This window comes from Anabrus simplex, chromosome 3 (genome assembly GCF_040414725.1).
Source record: "Anabrus simplex isolate iqAnaSimp1 chromosome 3, ASM4041472v1, whole genome shotgun sequence".
In the NCBI taxonomy this organism is placed as follows: Eukaryota; Metazoa; Arthropoda; class Insecta; order Orthoptera; family Tettigoniidae; genus Anabrus; species Anabrus simplex.
This window is the reverse complement of record NC_090267.1, coordinates 70,187,987-70,204,718: the sequence shown is the minus strand read 5'-3', so window position 1 is coordinate 70,204,718 and position 16,732 is coordinate 70,187,987. Positions and strand designations below refer to the sequence as shown.

Below are 16,732 nucleotides of genomic sequence, written 5' to 3'. Positions count from 1 at the left end.
GCTCCTCCACCAGTTGATAAATATGTTCCCGCCTACAATTTCTTCCTTCCCCAGAGCCCTCCAGGATGAAGGCTAGTAAACTCTCATATTTGATTATATATCGAATCCATGTATTTATTCTTTTGTTCATATTAATTGACAAGCTCGGGGGTTCTCCAGCTCTTTCTATTACTTCCTCATTAGGAACTCTATATGTCCAAGCGAATTTTGAGTATTCGTCTATAGCATCATTGTTCAATGGCTTCTACCCTCTTCCTTTCTGCCACCCCTAGTGTCTAGGTTTCACTTCTACAGAAATACGCTTCGTACGTACTGTATGTCTACACTCTTTCCTCAGTTAAGCTGATATTTTTAGATGTGAAGAGCTTTCTCTTTTTATTGAAAGCTATCTTTGCCTGGTTAATCCTGCTGATCAGATCTCTCTGCCCTTATCAGCTGTTATTTTGCTTCCTAAGAAAGAAAACTTTTCAACGTTACTGAGCTGATTCCCACACAGAGCTATCTTTATTTTTTTATTTTCATTATTGTTTACTTATCACCATTACTTTTGTTTTGTCTGAATTTATTTTCATGTTATATCCGTATGTAAAAGTACTGCCCTTTACTTCCAGCATTGTCGTTAATTGTTGTTCACTCTCCGCTATTATTGCTATGTCGTCAGCAAAACGAATTGTATCTATTCTGTATTCTCTCTCCATGAATCTTAATACCACCTCTTTGTCCTAGCCCCTCCCTTGTTTCTTCTAGGGCTTTTTGGATGTATCCGTTGAATAGTACTGATAATAGTACTGGTGGTATTACCATATGTTTACGCACAATGTATCAGGAATACTTAGAGAGACGGCTTCCTGATGTCTTATAAACATATACCCTGAAATGCTTCCTTTTTGAGATTATTATTATTATTATTATTATTATTATTATTATTATTATTATTATTATTATTATTTCTTCGTTATGCCCGACTAAGGAACGCCATTGAGCTTGTTTAGCTGATGCTGCCTTTTTCTTCTCCTCGCTGTGGCTTTTCTTGCGATCTTCTAACCAGGTTTTGGAAGTGATAGTGATTGGATGGTGTGGTGTGTAAAGCGATAATTGTCGACTAATTTTCTGAACTTAGATCTGTCTAATACAATGTCATCTGTGATGTCTATTTCTTGAAGATCATTTCCAACGTCGAGGAGCCAATTGTTTCGTACTTCCATTGATAGGACAAAGTTCGGAATTAATTTGGTCAAATTATTATTATTATTATTATTATTATTATTATTATTATTATTATTATTATTATTATTATTATTAAATTGTATAAAATAACCGTGGCACATGCTCTGACCCTGTACGTAGGCGCACATTATGTGAGTGGAGTCTGGAAAATGTGTACAATGGACAAATAGACTCACATTTAATTTATTCCGAACGTGAATACTTCTGTAACAATTGGAACCGGTGTATTGCATTTTATTTTGGCAATCAGGGCTTATCGGCGTGCACTTGGTAAATACACGCACTTAACTCTGTAATCATGCGTTTCCAGACCCACGTTTTCATTTATCCTCTTTTCCTCTCTCTATGTAGGAGGAATTCATTCTTGAAATTTTGCCGTTGAGTTTTGATAAATACCCTGTGTACTGTAGTTTTATCTTGTCGAGCAGTCTACGCTGTGATCTTGGTATGGTGCCATGACGAACTGCCAACTGAGCAGCGTGACACACCCACTTTCACTGATATCGCAGAGCAATGCGCGTCGAGCTGTCGAAAGTTTCTGAACAGTCTGGAAATAGAAGACCGCATTTCAGAAGGCGGTTGGTGAAATACTGTCATCCGAACTCCTTCTCAGTATTGACAATAGCGAGAGAGCAAGCGAGAAAGATTCAAGTATAAAAACTACAGAAACAAGGAGCTCACTGCTTGCGAGACAATCTCAGGCGTCTAACTGCTTCTACCTTCCTACCACTCACTTGTGCCACGCTACTCTTCGAACTCTCTTGATCAACTCCTGTTGTCTTCAGACCACAGCAAGGCCTAGGACAAAGTCTTCCATTTTCATGCGTATGTGGGCCTTCCGTTTCTTCAGCTGACCTCATTCTTATAGTAATCTACAATAAAGGTCCTTCTGCAAGCATGAGACTGATGACCTAGATGTTAAAGTGGGGCAACCAATTTAGTAAAAATAAACTGAAATTACAGTGATACAGAATAAGTTCTTCCCATATTACTTGTTATAAACGACAATATCATTGCACTGATCTGGGCTGAGTGGCTCAGACGATTGAAGCCCTGGTCTTCTGACCCCAGTCCGGTGGTATTTGAAGGTGCTCAAATGCCTCAGCCTCGTGTCAATAGATTTACTGGTACGTAAAAGAACTCCTAGGGGACTAAATTCCGGCACCTCGGCGTCTCCGTAAACTGTAAAAGTACTTAATTGGACGTAAAACCAATAGCATTATTATTATTATTATTATTATTATTATTATTATTATTATTATTATTATTATTATTATTATTATTATTATTATTATTATTATTATTATTATTATTATTATTATACTGGCATTCTGAGAAAGTCACTAAAGGTTGTATCTTTTCATATTCCAGAAACGGAAGTGATTCTTCCAAAATAAAGTATCCAAAATGCTCTGATTTCCTGTAAAAAAATTCAGGTACATTTTCTATTTAACCTATCTTGAATACTGTCCCTATGTTAAGAACTTCAATTAAGTTATTTAAAATATATCCAAACATATTTAACGATAGTTGCTAAACTCTAAGGGTTTGCTTGAGGCCTGTTCACCGCTTTGCAGTCCCCAGACCCTCTTTGCTTGCCACCAGACTAACAGTCTTATCCAGACCATTCCCTACACTATCCAGACCAATGGCCTTGTTCAGACCATATCCTGACCTACCCAGACCAACAGTCTTATCCAGATCACCATCTCCTACTCCATCCAGACCAATAGTCTTGTTCACACCACCATGTCCTACCCTATCCAGACCAATAGTCTTGTTCACACCACCATATCCTACGCTATCCAGACCAATAAACTTGTCCAGACCAATTCTTCCCCTATCCAAGCCAATAGTCTTGTCCATGCCAACATTTCCTACCTTATATACACCAATGGTCTTGTCAAGACCAATTCCTACCGTATTCAGACCAATTCCTACCGTATCCAGACCAACAGACTTGTCCAGACAAATTCCTACCTTATCCAGACCAATAGTTTTGTTGAGACCATATCCCAACCTATCCAGACCGGTAGTCTTGTCCAGACCCTATCCAGACCAGTAGTCTTGTCCAAAGCAATTCCTACCCTATCCAGTCCAATAGTCTTGTTCAGACCACCATATACTACGCTATCCAGTCCAGTAATCGTGTGCAAATTATATTCTACCCTATCTAGACACAAAGGTAAAATTCCAAGGGGTTAAAGTCCGGAAAGTGTGATGGTCAAGAAAAGGTCGGATAACTCTGTACGTTACGCATTTTCGGATACGCATTATATTATCTTCTCTCTCTCCCTCCCCCCCCCTCTCTCTCTCTCTCTCTCTCTCTCTCTCTCTCTCTGTACGAACAATCCATTCCTCAAGTTTGCCGTTAAGATTTGATTCACCCTGTATTTAATCAGTACATTTCCTTGTAAGCATAGAAAAAACAAACAAAATATAAAAGAAAGAAAAAGTAAAAATCTGCCGATGTCACGCCTCGAACCCGAACACTAGCTGATGCTACAGATAATCACGCGGCTATTGCCATTACATTTAAGGGGTCTTTTTCTCTTTAAATAAGGGCCAATGGTACAAACGCTCAGATATGACTCTGTTTATTTTCCACTGTAACTTTTTTTGATGATAATAATAAATAAAATCATGAATAAAAATATATAAATAAAATTACTCAAAAACTTAATAAAATTAATAAGCATAATTAACCGAAATGTCCGTAGTATGGGCGCCAGAGTTCACCAGAATGGATCCCTCGAATTTAGATAAGAGCATGATAAACTTTATATCCCAGGGCGTGTACATAATGCTGCGTACTGGTACATCTGCTGCAGGCCTTACCTAACCTCCTGAAAACGACTAATTAGGTAGGAACTGCACCTAGGTTCATCAATAACACTGATTCTAAAATAGCTAACTATATTCTTAACAAATTCCGTGCATGAGCACCTCATCAACATACAACATTATACATACAATACACACATAAAATATTGCTGGAAGACTCCATATTTACAACAACAACAATAATGAAAACCGTGGGAAAACGAAAGCGAGAACTAAGTTACCATTTGTAAATAGTCCGATGAACAATGTACATGTATGAAGATAAATACCCTTCACTGTCTCTATATCAATTCGATTTACCGATTCTCATAATCGGCAGTTATCACATCACACAGATACTGTACCTTGTACTACTGTGTTCACATATTTTAACACTTGTTGTAAAGATATATACACACGTCTGTCGATCCTCAACATAAATTTGTGGAAAGTCTGAGATAGCTTTCACCAACATATAATGCTAGGCCGCCACAAGTGCTACACTACTTAATGCGCAAGCACTCTCCACAATCATCCACTTTCCACAAACATAACAAGACTACGCTCCACGAACGTTTGAAGTCCAGTCCATTGCAGCCGTGTCACTCCAGTACCGTGTATCAGCACCACTTCCTTCCCGTACAGTGCCTCAGTTGTAGTTGTAGTTATCTTCCTTCTCGTTCCTTTACAATCACCTCTACAATCACCCTTACAATGTCTCTTACAATCTCTTACAATGTCTTATACAGTCTCCCCGGTTGCTGCCGTTATGATCAACCTTTATAGACATCAACATCCCCCTCCTCTCAGATGATACGTCTGGATTGGTGCTTGCCAGCCAATCATGAGTCAACCTCTTCTTTCTCCCAAGTTATAAACAAACACTCGGGAGTTTTACATGAATCATCAAATTTTCCTAATACAACAACAAGCTCATCTCATCAGGCTGGGATATATACATGACTCATGAATTTCCCGACACAAGTACATCACAACAAACACATCTCATAAGACACTGGGATATCCATATGACTCATTCAAATTACCAGAGTTATTAAAGCAATGTTTTCCCACTCGTGCAAAACAAATTACTCATACCTACATATGTGGATATCTTCCAGCTTATAAATATAAATGACAAAACATACAAATGAAATACCGATAATAATAATAATAATAATAATAATAATAATAATAATAATAATAATAATAATAAATCGAATACTGACAATAATATCTCTAACTTCTACATATAATTCGGGGGTGTGATATATGTACTATCACACCACGTGGATCAGTCCCCAAAGTTTTAAGAAATCGGTGATCCCACAGCTGTAACTTCCCTTGGTGCGCTATCGTGTTGAATGGAGTTACGGCCAGATGTAGCAGCAAGTGTAGGATGATAAAACTGGCGTCCTCCCAGGGACCACCACACTTTTCGGACTTTAACCCCATTTTCCCACTTTAACCTCATTTCGGCCGGGATAGGGAAGAAGATAGTCCGAACAAGTCTACTTGTCTGGATAGGGTAGGATATGGTGGTCTGAACAAGACTATTGTAATAGCTAAATTCAAGTAAATGTGGTCCGCCTCTGTGGTGTAGTGGTTAATGTGATTAGCTGCCACCCTCGGAGGCCCGGGGTTCGATTCCCGGCCCTGCCACGAAATTTTAAAAGTGGTGCGAGGGCTAGAACAGGGTCCACTCAACCTCGGGAGGTCAACTGAGTAGAGGGAGTTCGATTCCCATCTCAACCATACTCGAAGTGGTTTTCCGTGGCTTCTCACTTCTCCTCCAGGCAAATGCCGGAATTGTACCTCCTGTAACTTAAGGCCACAACCACTTTCTTCCCTCTTCCTTGCATACCCCATTCAATCTTCCCATTCCCCACAAGAACCCTGTTCAGCATATGAGGTGAGTTCGCCTGGGCAAGTACTGGTCATCCTCCCCAGTTTTATACTCCAACCCAAAGTCTCACACTCTAGGACACTGTCATTGAGGCTGTAGAGGTTGGATCCCTCGGTGAGTCCGAGGGGAAAACCAATCCTGGAGGGTATACGGATTAAGAAAGAAAGGAAAGAAATGTGGTTTATTTTAAAGGAATGGATATAATAAATTATTTTTTCATTATGGGACAGGAATCAATGATGATGATGATGATGATGATGATGGTGGTGGTGGTGTAGGGAGAGGGTGTAAGCCGATGTCGGAACATAAATATAATATATAATTGAATAACTCTTTGAACTATAAAGATACATTATTTGAACTTAACTTGAGGCATTGAACTGTATGCATGGTGACGAAAGTTTTAAAAGTAATGATAACAAAGCAGGATATGAAATTGAAGTGTACAGTGAGTTCAACGATTTTTATAAGGAGCTGATAGTGACGATGAAGACGTAACACTTGAAGACGATGATGTTGAATGTAGTGTCCACAGATGAAAAAGCAGCTCACTGGAAAATAATCTACGGTAAAAATAGTCACCAGTTATCTGATAATCCGATCCATGCAAGAAAGTACTATTTTGTGATGCTATTCATGCTTACAAGAAATGTTCAGATAATTTATTCAGCAAATAGTTATAGTGTGTAAGGAAGTAATTATGTCACCCATTTTAGTAGTATTGTAATTACTGAACACAATCATATTTAACAAGGAAAAACACACTGTAATTCTATACTCCAGATCAGAGGTGCTCAGCTGGACGCCCGTTGAGAGAGAAGGTGTGAGAGAGAGAGAGAGAGAGAGAGAGAAGATAACACAATGCAGATCCGAAAATGCATAACATACAGTGTCATCCGACCTTTTCTTGACCACCACACTTTCCGAACTTTAACACCCTGGAATTTTACCTTTGTGTCTGTATAGGGTAGAATATACTGTACAATACTACTGGTCTGGGTAGGGTAGGATATGGTGGTCTGGACAAGACTATTGGTCTGGATAGGGTAGGAATTGGTTTGGACAAGACTATTGGTTTGGATAGGATCTGGACTAGACTACTGGTCTGGATAGGTTGGCCCCGAAAGCGCCGGGTTCTATTCCTGGTCAAGTTTAGGATTTTTACCTGGATCTGAGGGCTGCTTCGAGGTCCACTCAACCTACGTGATTACAAATGAGGAGCTATCTGACGGTGAGATAGGGGCCCCGATCGAAAAACCCAAAAATAAGGGCCGAGAGGATCCGTCGTGCTGACCACACGACACCTCGTAATATCTGCAGGCCTTTGGGCCGAGCAGTGGTCGCTTGGTAGGCTATGTCCCTTGTCCCTTCGGGTCTGTCGCGCCTTGGGGTTTGGTTTTTGGTTTGGTCTACTCTAAATCAATAAAAAGAGAAATAACATACAACTTCAATATGAAGTTTTAAATAGTTAACGAAAATATGTTTTAAACGGGTTATCGGCGACGAAATTGTCACGAAATTGATCAGGTGTTTTTTCAACGTAAATTTGACGACGCAGACGTGGAATGAACCCGCTGAATGATAGGCTATAGTATATTGTAACGTTAGAACTGACTTTCATAGTGCATTAAGCATAACTTCAAGCAGTATTGACACTGCAATAGATCGATCTTTATTTACGTGAATTCGGTTGGGGAGAGGTCGCAGAATCCCTGCTTCACATGTGGTTCAGCCCATCAGCCGCTAGTGGGCCACATTCTGTTTGCTAACAGTGCAATGCTTGCATCACCTGGCCAGCAAGACAACACTTTATTTTAAGCTATCGACTTCATTGTCGAAAATAAACCCTTGGAGTCAAGATCGCCAAGTCGCTGCTGTGCTCAACGTAGTATTGTTCGAACGTCCGACGAGATAAGGCGACAGTGCGGCCCGTCAGCAGAACAACTCGCGACGTGAGAAAAGTGATCGTGACAGGAAATCGTTGAGGGGGGAGAAGAAGCCGCAAAAATGCACAGCTTACGAGCTGCGTGGACGTTACTACCCAACGGGAGAGACCTGCTGATGGTTGTAGAGGTGAGTTTTTTCACACCACCTCATAATAGGCCAAGATTTGAGGCCGACCTATTTTTACTTTTTGTAAAAATTTATTTATTTATTTATTTATTTATTTATTTATTTATTTATTTATTTATTTATTTATTTATTTATTTATTTTATGGTACAGAATATGCCTTTGCTGGCAAGATGTAGTGTTTACAGTGCACTGTGTCTTCTGGTATGGGCTAGAATAATTTTGTTACTTTCATTGACCTGTCTCAGTCTTATCCTTGGCTTTGACAATATGAAAGTGGCTGCGGTATGAGTGATGCTTGTAATGCCATTCCTTATGCAGCCAGTCCCTGCTATGAATGGTGTGAAAATGTCGCTCATAGGGTCGGTTGGTGCGCGCATTTCAGTAGGCTTGGCAGACAGATATGCATTAGCAACTTCTGGCCCAGTGAGGAAAGCAACGGGAAACGACCTCACTCCTCATTTCCCTAGTTCGCCTCTTCAGTGACACCTAGGCAATCTATGACAGCTAATGGTGGACTTGTTGAGGATCCAACCAGCCTTCGGGCTGAATACTCAACATACATGGTACAGGTTAATCCATGCACAAATTGAGAAAGAAAGAAAGAAACAAAGAGCATGTTGAAAACATAATGAATAATTTACAAAAGGGATTAAATATAAAAAGGGAAAGATAAAACACAAAGCAGAAGTTGAAAGAGACATGTGTAATAAGGAAAACAGAAAGAAAATAACCAGAAACGGAAATGTTGCAAGATATAAGTAAATACATAAATTAACAAATGGAAAACGTGAACTAAAGATTATAATAGGTGTGTACAGAGTCGTCCGCCTCTGTGGTGTAGTGTGGTGTGGTGTAGTGTTCGATTCCTGGCTCTACCACGAAATTTGAAAAGTGTTACGAGGGCTGGAACGGGGTACACTCAGACTCGGAAGGTCAAATGAACAGACGGTGTTCGAATCCCACCTCAGTCATCTTCGAAGAGGTTTTCCGTGGTTTCCGACTTCTTCTCTAGGCAAATGCGGGAATGGTACCTAACTCAAGACCTCGGCCGCTTCCTTCCCTCTTCTTTGTCTATCCCTTCCATTCTTCCCATCCCCCCACAAGTCTCATGTTAAGCACAACATGTGAGGCCGCCTGGGCGAGGTACTGGTCCTCCACGGCAGTTTTATCCAGGACCAAATATCACATGCTCCAAAACACTGCCCTTGAGGCGGTAGAGATAGGATCCCTCTCTGAGTCCAGGGGAAATATCGAACCTGAAGGGTAACCGAATAAAGTAAATAAAAAGTACAAGTGCCCAAAAATTAACAGTGTGCTAAAAATGTAAAGTGGTACTTACGGCAGTGCAGTTTTCTCTACAGGAGATGTTGGAAATGTCCTCCTGCGACCTGCAGACCTATCATACTGACGAACACTTTCCGGTGGGTGCAGGTGGAACCAGCCCTCTTGCATCACACTCTCATTGAGTTGGCCACGATGGGTTACAGAATTTAAGCCCATGTGTTGGCGATGATCGTTAAGGCTATATGATCTGACACCGTGGTTCTCCAGTTCGAGTCCAGTTGGTCTAAAACATTTTCGCCATCAGAATGTTGCCGAAAGGGTAGGAGAGATGATGTTATAAAATTTAAAATCACTAGATTTTGTGGCAAAAGCTTAAATTAAATTCCAAACTTCTCCGAAGTGTTCATATACAGTAGAGTGAGGGCATATGGCGCTGTTGACAGTGATGCGTCCATCAGATAGGGGCGTAAAGACTTGAGCAGACCCCTTGGTGCTATTCAACAGCAGTAGGCTGTGTGCTGGCACCGTGTTTCACCCACTCCCTTCCTATTAGCATTCACATCATGATGTCATCTCATTAACTCCTCTGACGAGGTTGATGTTAGGAAGGGCATCCAGTCGTAAATCCACAGTTCTAGCCCCTCAATGTTGAAAACATCCTAGGGATAAGAGTTACGAATTTTAGATAAATCAAATATAATAAAATATAAGAATATGTTCTTTATTTATTCCTAAAAATTACAGTCCTTATCTTAATCATTGTTATCCGGTCGATTATATTAGCAGCTTGTCTTTTTCTACCACTACGAGCGTTAATGTGAGTCAATGAGGAATTTCACTTAAGCCCTTATAACTACATTCGGTGTGGATATTTTTCAAAAAATTAAAAACAATGCCTGAGGGTATTGAGCCAAGGAACACATTATAGAAAGAAACATGTAAATAAGTTAATTTGGCTGTGATTTGAATAAAAAAGCAAACGAGTTTAGGCTGTTTCTCCGGAACTGAATTTAGGCCGGAAGTAATTTTCGATGTCCGCCTCTGTGGTGTAGTGGTTAGTGTGATTAGCTGCCACCCCCGGAAGCCCGGGTTCGATTCCCGGCTCTGCCACGAAATTTGAAAAGTGGTACGACGGCTGGAACGGGGTCCACTCAACCTCGGGAGGTCAACTGAGTAGATGTGGGTTCGATTCCCACCTCAGCCATCCTGGAAGTGGTTTTCCGTGGTTTCCCACTTCTCCTCCAGGCAAATGCCGGGATGGTACCTAACTTTAAGCCACGGCCGCTTCCTTCCCTCTCCCTTGTCTATCCCTTCCAATCTCCCCATCCCCCAGCAAGGCCCCTGTTCAGCATAGCAGGTGAGGCCGCCTGGGCGAGGTACTGGTTATCCTCCCCAGTTGTATCCCCCAACCCAGAGTCTGAAGCTACAGTACACTGCCCATGAGGCGGTAGAGGTGGGTCACCTCGCAGAGTCCGAGGGAAAAACCAACCCTGGAGGGTAAGAAGAAGTAGGAGAAGAAAAATAAATTTTCGATTTTCTTTTATTTTGATAGAGTTGTCCAAGACTCACAACTTGAAACCTATCCGGGCCCTTTAGCCCTTCAACCTTCGGCACAATTAAGGAAATTGCTTAACTTTACGTTTTCCGTAGTATGGAGACCCCTAGTTTGCTAAGAAATATTTTCAATATTAAAACTCGCTACGAAGATTCATCCCGCTTCAAACACGACCCCGTAGAGAAATGGGACTAGAAGTGGGCATACATTTGAGGTGCGGTGAAAGTGAGGGGTTAGTGGCCGTGGCTTATAAAACGATAAGGGAACAGGGAACTGGAAATCAAGTAGGGATGACATAAAATTGTTAGTGTTGAACTGTAGAAGTATTGTAAAGAAAGGAATAGAATTAAGTAATTTAATAGATATATATTTACCAGATATTGTAATAGGAGTTGAATCATGGCTGTGAAATGATATAATGCATGCAGAAATTTTCACACGGCACTGGAGTGTGTATCGTAGAGATAGGATAGGAATGGTGGGAGGGGGAGTATTCATTCTGGTGAAAGAAGAATTTGTAAGCTACGAAAAAGTTAAACATGGGACACATGAAATTCTAGGTGTAAGGCTCATTTCTAAAGATAATAGGCAACTTGATATATTTCGAGTGCACAGACCGGGAAAGGGTAGCACTGACACGGATTCGGAATTATTTGATAGGATAGTCGGCTATGTGGGAAACGACGTGGAAAGAAATGTGATTGTAGTGGGAGATCTGAATTTGCCAGATGTCAATTGGGAAGGAAATGCGAACGACAGGAAACATGACCAACAAATGGAAAATAAGTTAATATGGGAAGGACAGCTGATTCAGAAAGTGATGGAACCAACCAGAGGGAAAAATATCCTGGATGTCGTGCTGATAAAGCCAGATGAGCTCTATAGGGAAACTGAAGTAATAGATGGTATTAGTGATCATGAAGCTGTTTTTGTCGTAGTCAAAAATAAATGTGATAGAAAGGAAGGTCTTATAAGTAGGACTATTAGGCAGTACCATATGGCTGATAAAGCAGGCATGAGGCAGTTTCTAAAAAGTAACTATGATCGGTGGAAAACGGTAAATAAAAATGTAAACAGACTCTGGGATGGATTTAAAGAAATTGTTGAGGAACGCAAAAACAGGTTTGTACCTTTAAGGGTCGTAAGGAATGGTAAAGACCCACCTTATTATAATAGAGAAATAAAGAGACTAAGAAGGAGGTGCAGACTGGAAAGAAATAGAGTAAGAAATGGCTGTGGAAGTAAGGAGAAATTGAAGGAACTTACTAGAAAATTGAATCTAGCAAAGAAGGCAGCTAAGGGATAACATGATGGCAAGCATAATTGGCAGTCATACAAATTTTAGTGAAAAATGAAAGGGTATGTATAGGTATTTTAAGGCAGAAACAGGTTCCAAGAAGTATATTCCAGGAATAATTAATGAACAAGGAGAGTGTGTATGTGAGGATCTTCAAAAGGCAGAAGTTTTCAGTCAGCAGTATGTAAAGATTGTTGGTTACAAGGAAAATATCGAGATAGAGGAGGAGACTAAGGCCAATGAAGTATTAACATTTACATATGATAACAATGACATTTACAATAAGATACAAAAGTTGAAAACTAGAAAAGCGGCTGGAATTGATCAGATTTCTGGGGATATACTAAAGGCAATGGGTTGGGATATAGTACCATATCTGAGGTACTTATTTGATTATTGTTTGGTCGGAGGAGCTATACCAGATGAATGGAGAGTTGCTATAGTAGCCCCTGTGTATTAAGGAAAGGGTTATAGACATAAAGCTGAAAATTACAGGCCAGTAAGTTTGACATGCGTTGTATGTAAGCTTTGGGAAGGCATTCTTTCTGATTATATTAGACATATTTGTGAAATTAATAACTGGTTCGATAGAAGGCAATTCGGTTTTAGGAAAGGTTATTCCACTGAAGCTCAGCTTGTAGGATTCCAGCAAGATATAGCAGATATCTTGGATTTTGGAGGTCAAATGGACTGTATCGCGATTGACCTGTCTAAAGCATTTGATAGGGTGGATGATGGGAGACTACTGGCAAAAATGAGTGCAATTGGACTAGAAAAAAGAGTGACTGAATGGGTTGCTATATTTCTAGAAAATATATCTCAGAGAATTAGAGTAGGTGAAGCTTTATCTGACCCTGTAATAATTAAGAGGGGAATTCCTCAAGGCAGTATTATCGGACCTTTATATTTTCTTATATATATAAATGATACGAGTAAAGGAGTGGAATCGGAGGTAAGGCTTTTAGCGGATGATGTTATTCTGTATAGAGTAATAAATAATTTACAAGATTCTGAGCAACTGCAACGTGACCTCGATAATGTTGTGAGATGGACAGCAGGCAATGGTATGTTGATAAAACGGGGTTAAAAGTCATTTGTGAGTTTCACAAATAGAAAAAGTCCTCTCACTTTTAATTACTGCGTTGATGGGGTGAAATGTTCCTGTTGGGGATCATTGTAAGTATCTAAGGAAAGACCTTCATTTGGGTAATCACATAAATGGGATTGTAAATAAAGGGTACAGATCTCTGCACATGGTTATGAGGGTGTTTAGGGGTTGTAGTAAGGATGTAAAGGAGAGTGCATATAAGTCTCTGTAAGACCCCAACTAGAGTATGGTTCCAGTGTATGGGACCCTCACCAGGATTACCTGATTCAAGAACTAGAAATAATCCAAAGAAAAGCAGCTAGATTTGTTCTGGGTGATTTCCGACAAAAGAGTAGCGTTACAAAAATGTTGCAAAGTTTGGGTTGGGAAGAATTGAGGGAAAGAAGAAGAGCTGCTCGACTAAGTGGTATGTTCCGAGCTGTCAGCGGCGAGAGGGCGTGGAATGTCATTAGTAGACGAATAAGTTTGAGTGGCGTTTATAAAAGTAGGAAAGATCACAATATGAAGATAAAGTTGGAATTCAAGAGGACAAACTGGGGCAAATATTCATTTATAGGAAGGGGAGTTAGGGATTGGAATAACTTACCAAGGGAGACGTTCAATAAATTTCCAATTTCTTTGAAATCATTTAGGAAAAGGCTAGGAAAACAACAGATAGAGATTCTGCCACCTGGGCGACTGCCCTAAACGCAGATCAGGATTGATTGATTGATTGATTGATTGATTGATTGATTGATTGATTGATTGATTGATTGATTGATTGATTGATTGATTGATTGATTGATTGATTGATTGATTGATTGATTGATTGATTGATTGATTGATTGATTGATTGATTGATTGATTGATTAATTACGATCTGTCTCGGTATTTGCCTTAGTGCAGGAGAATGGAAAGCAACGAAAAACAATTCTGAGGAAAGCCAATGATGGGGAACTAGCACCTCCGCTTCCAGAAAGTAGAGCTGAAAAACTAATCGCTGTTGAGCCTACGCACACTCTGCTCAGTCAACAACAGAAGATCTAGCTGTTGAAAGAGAAGTATGCGCTGTCAATATAGAAGGCCTTGACCCAGAGCCTTATGAACGATTACAGAGAGCAAAGCCTCCAAAGAGAGAGAGTACAAAGCAGACTAACGTTAAAGGCCTGTCAGGCAAAGGCTGCTGGGAACATGGGATAGGATATTATGTAGAGATATGTACTAACTAGGTGTTCTAGCCATCGTTGATGGGTTAGTTTTTAATGTTGAAAACATTTCTTAGCAGACAATGTCCGTCTCTGGGTGTAGTGGTTATTGTGATTAGCTGTCATTCCCGGCTCTGCCAAGGATCCGAATACTACGAAATATGTAAAATTAAGCAATTTCCTCAATTGTGCCGAAAGTTGCAGAGCTAAAGGACCCGGAAAGGTTTCAAATTGTGAGTCTTGGATAGCTATATCAAACTAAAAACAAATTTCGAAAATCACTTCCAGTCTAAATGCAGTTCCGAGAAAACAGCCTAAAATTGCTTGTTTCTTTACACGTTTTCTTCTTTCTTCAAATCCTAGCCAAACTAACTTATTTACATAATTATTTTTGTAATGTGTTCCTTGGTTCAATACCCTCAAGCGTTTTTTTGAGTTTTTGAAAAATGTCCACACCGATTGTAGTTATAAGGTCTTAAGTGAAACCCTGCATTGACTCCCATTACCGCTTGCAGTGGTGCTTAACTGAAACTCTGCATTGACTCACATTAGCGCTTGCAGTGGTGCTTAATTTAAATTCTGCGTCGACTCACATTAGCGCTTGCAGTGGTGCTTAATTGAAACTCTGCATTGACTCACATTAGCACTTGCAGTGGTGCTTAATTGAAACTCTGCATTGACTCCCATTACCGCTTGCAGTGGTGCTTAATTTCAATTCTGCCTCGACTCACATTACCGCTTGTAGTGGTCCTTAATTGGAACTCTGCATTGACTCATATTAGCGCTTGCAGTGGTGCTTAATTTAAATTCTGCGTCGACTCATATTAGCGCTTGAAGTGGTGCTTAATTGAAACTCTGCGTTGACTCACATTAGCGCTTGCAGTGGTGCTTAATTTAAATTCTGCGTCGACTCACATCAGCGCTTGTAGTGGTCCTTAATTGGAACTCTGCATTGACTCATATTAGCGCTTGCAGTGGTGCTTAATTTAAATTCTGCGTCGACTCACATTAGCGCTTGCAGTAGTGCATAATTGAAACTCTGCATTGACTCACATTAACGCTTGCAGTGGTGCTTAATTTAAATTCTGCATTGACTCACATTAGGGCTTGCAGTGGTGCTTAATTGAAACTCTGCATTGACTCACATTAGCGCTTGCAGTGGTCCTTAATTGAAACTCTGCATTGACTCACATTAGCGCTTGCAGTGGTGCTTAATTCAAATTCTGCGTCGACACACATTAGCGCTTGCAGTGGTGCTTAATTGAAACTCTGCATTGACTCACATTAATGCTTGCAGTGGTGCTTAATTGAAACTCTGCATTGACTCACATTAGCGCTTGCAGTGGTGCTTAAGTGAAACCTGCATTGACTCACATTAGCGCTTGCAGTGGTGCTTAAGTGAAACTCTGCATTGAAACACATTAGCGCTTGCAGTGGTGCATAAGTGAAACTCTGCATTGACTCACATTAGCGCTTGTAGTGGTCCTTAATTGGAACTCTGCATTGACTCATATTAGCGCTTGCAGTGGTGCTTAATTTAAATTCTGCGTCGACTCACATTAGCGCTTGCAGTAGTGCATAATTGAAACTCTGCATTGACTCACATTAACGCTTGCAGTGGTGCTTAATTTAAATTCTGCATTGACTCACATTAGGGCTTGCAGTGGTGCTTAATTGAAACTCTGCATTGACTCACATTAGCGCTTGCAGTGGTCCTTAATTGAAACTCTGCATTGACTCACATTAGCGCTTGCAGTGGTGCTTAATTTAAATTCTGCGTCGACTCAGATTAGCGCTTGCAGTGGTGCTTAATTGAAACTCTGCATTGACTGACATTAGCGCTTGCAGTGGTCCTTAATTGAAACTTTGCATTGACTCACATTAGCGCTTACAGTGGTGCTTAATTGAAACTCTGCATTGACTCACATTAGCGCTTGCAGTGGTGCTTAAGTGAATCTCTGCATTGACTCACATTAACGCTTGCAGTGGTGCTTAATTAAAACTCTGCATTGACTCACATTAGCGCTTGCAGTGGTGCATAAGTGAAACTCTGCATTGACTCACATTAGCGCTTGCAGTGGTGCTTAATTTAAATTCTGTGTCGACTCACATTAGCGCTTGTAGTGGTCCTTAATTGAAACTCTGCATTGACTCACATTAGTGCTTGCAGTGGTGCTTAATTGAAACTCTGCATTGACTCACATTAGCGCTTGCAGTGGTGCTTAAGTGAAACTTGCATTGACTCACATTAGCGCTTGCAGTGGTCCTTAATTG

General features: G+C 40.4%; 1 protein-coding gene across 2 annotated transcripts in view; it reads left to right on the top strand.

Moving 5' to 3' along the window:
- Positions 1–16,732, top strand: part of LOC136867019 (1-acyl-sn-glycerol-3-phosphate acyltransferase alpha) — a 189,190-nt gene that overhangs the window by 97,520 nt on the left and 74,938 nt on the right. Inside the window, exon 1 of one of the 2 annotated variants that reach the window (XM_067144113.2) lies at positions 7,843–8,029. The exons of the other annotated variant lie outside the window; for it this stretch is intronic. Coding sequence (XP_067000214.2) covers positions 7,964–8,029 — 66 coding nt within the window. The 5' untranslated portion in view covers positions 7,843–7,963. Of the gene's footprint in view, positions 1–7,842; positions 8,030–16,732 lie in introns of those variants that run through there. 2 annotated transcript variants of the gene reach the window in all.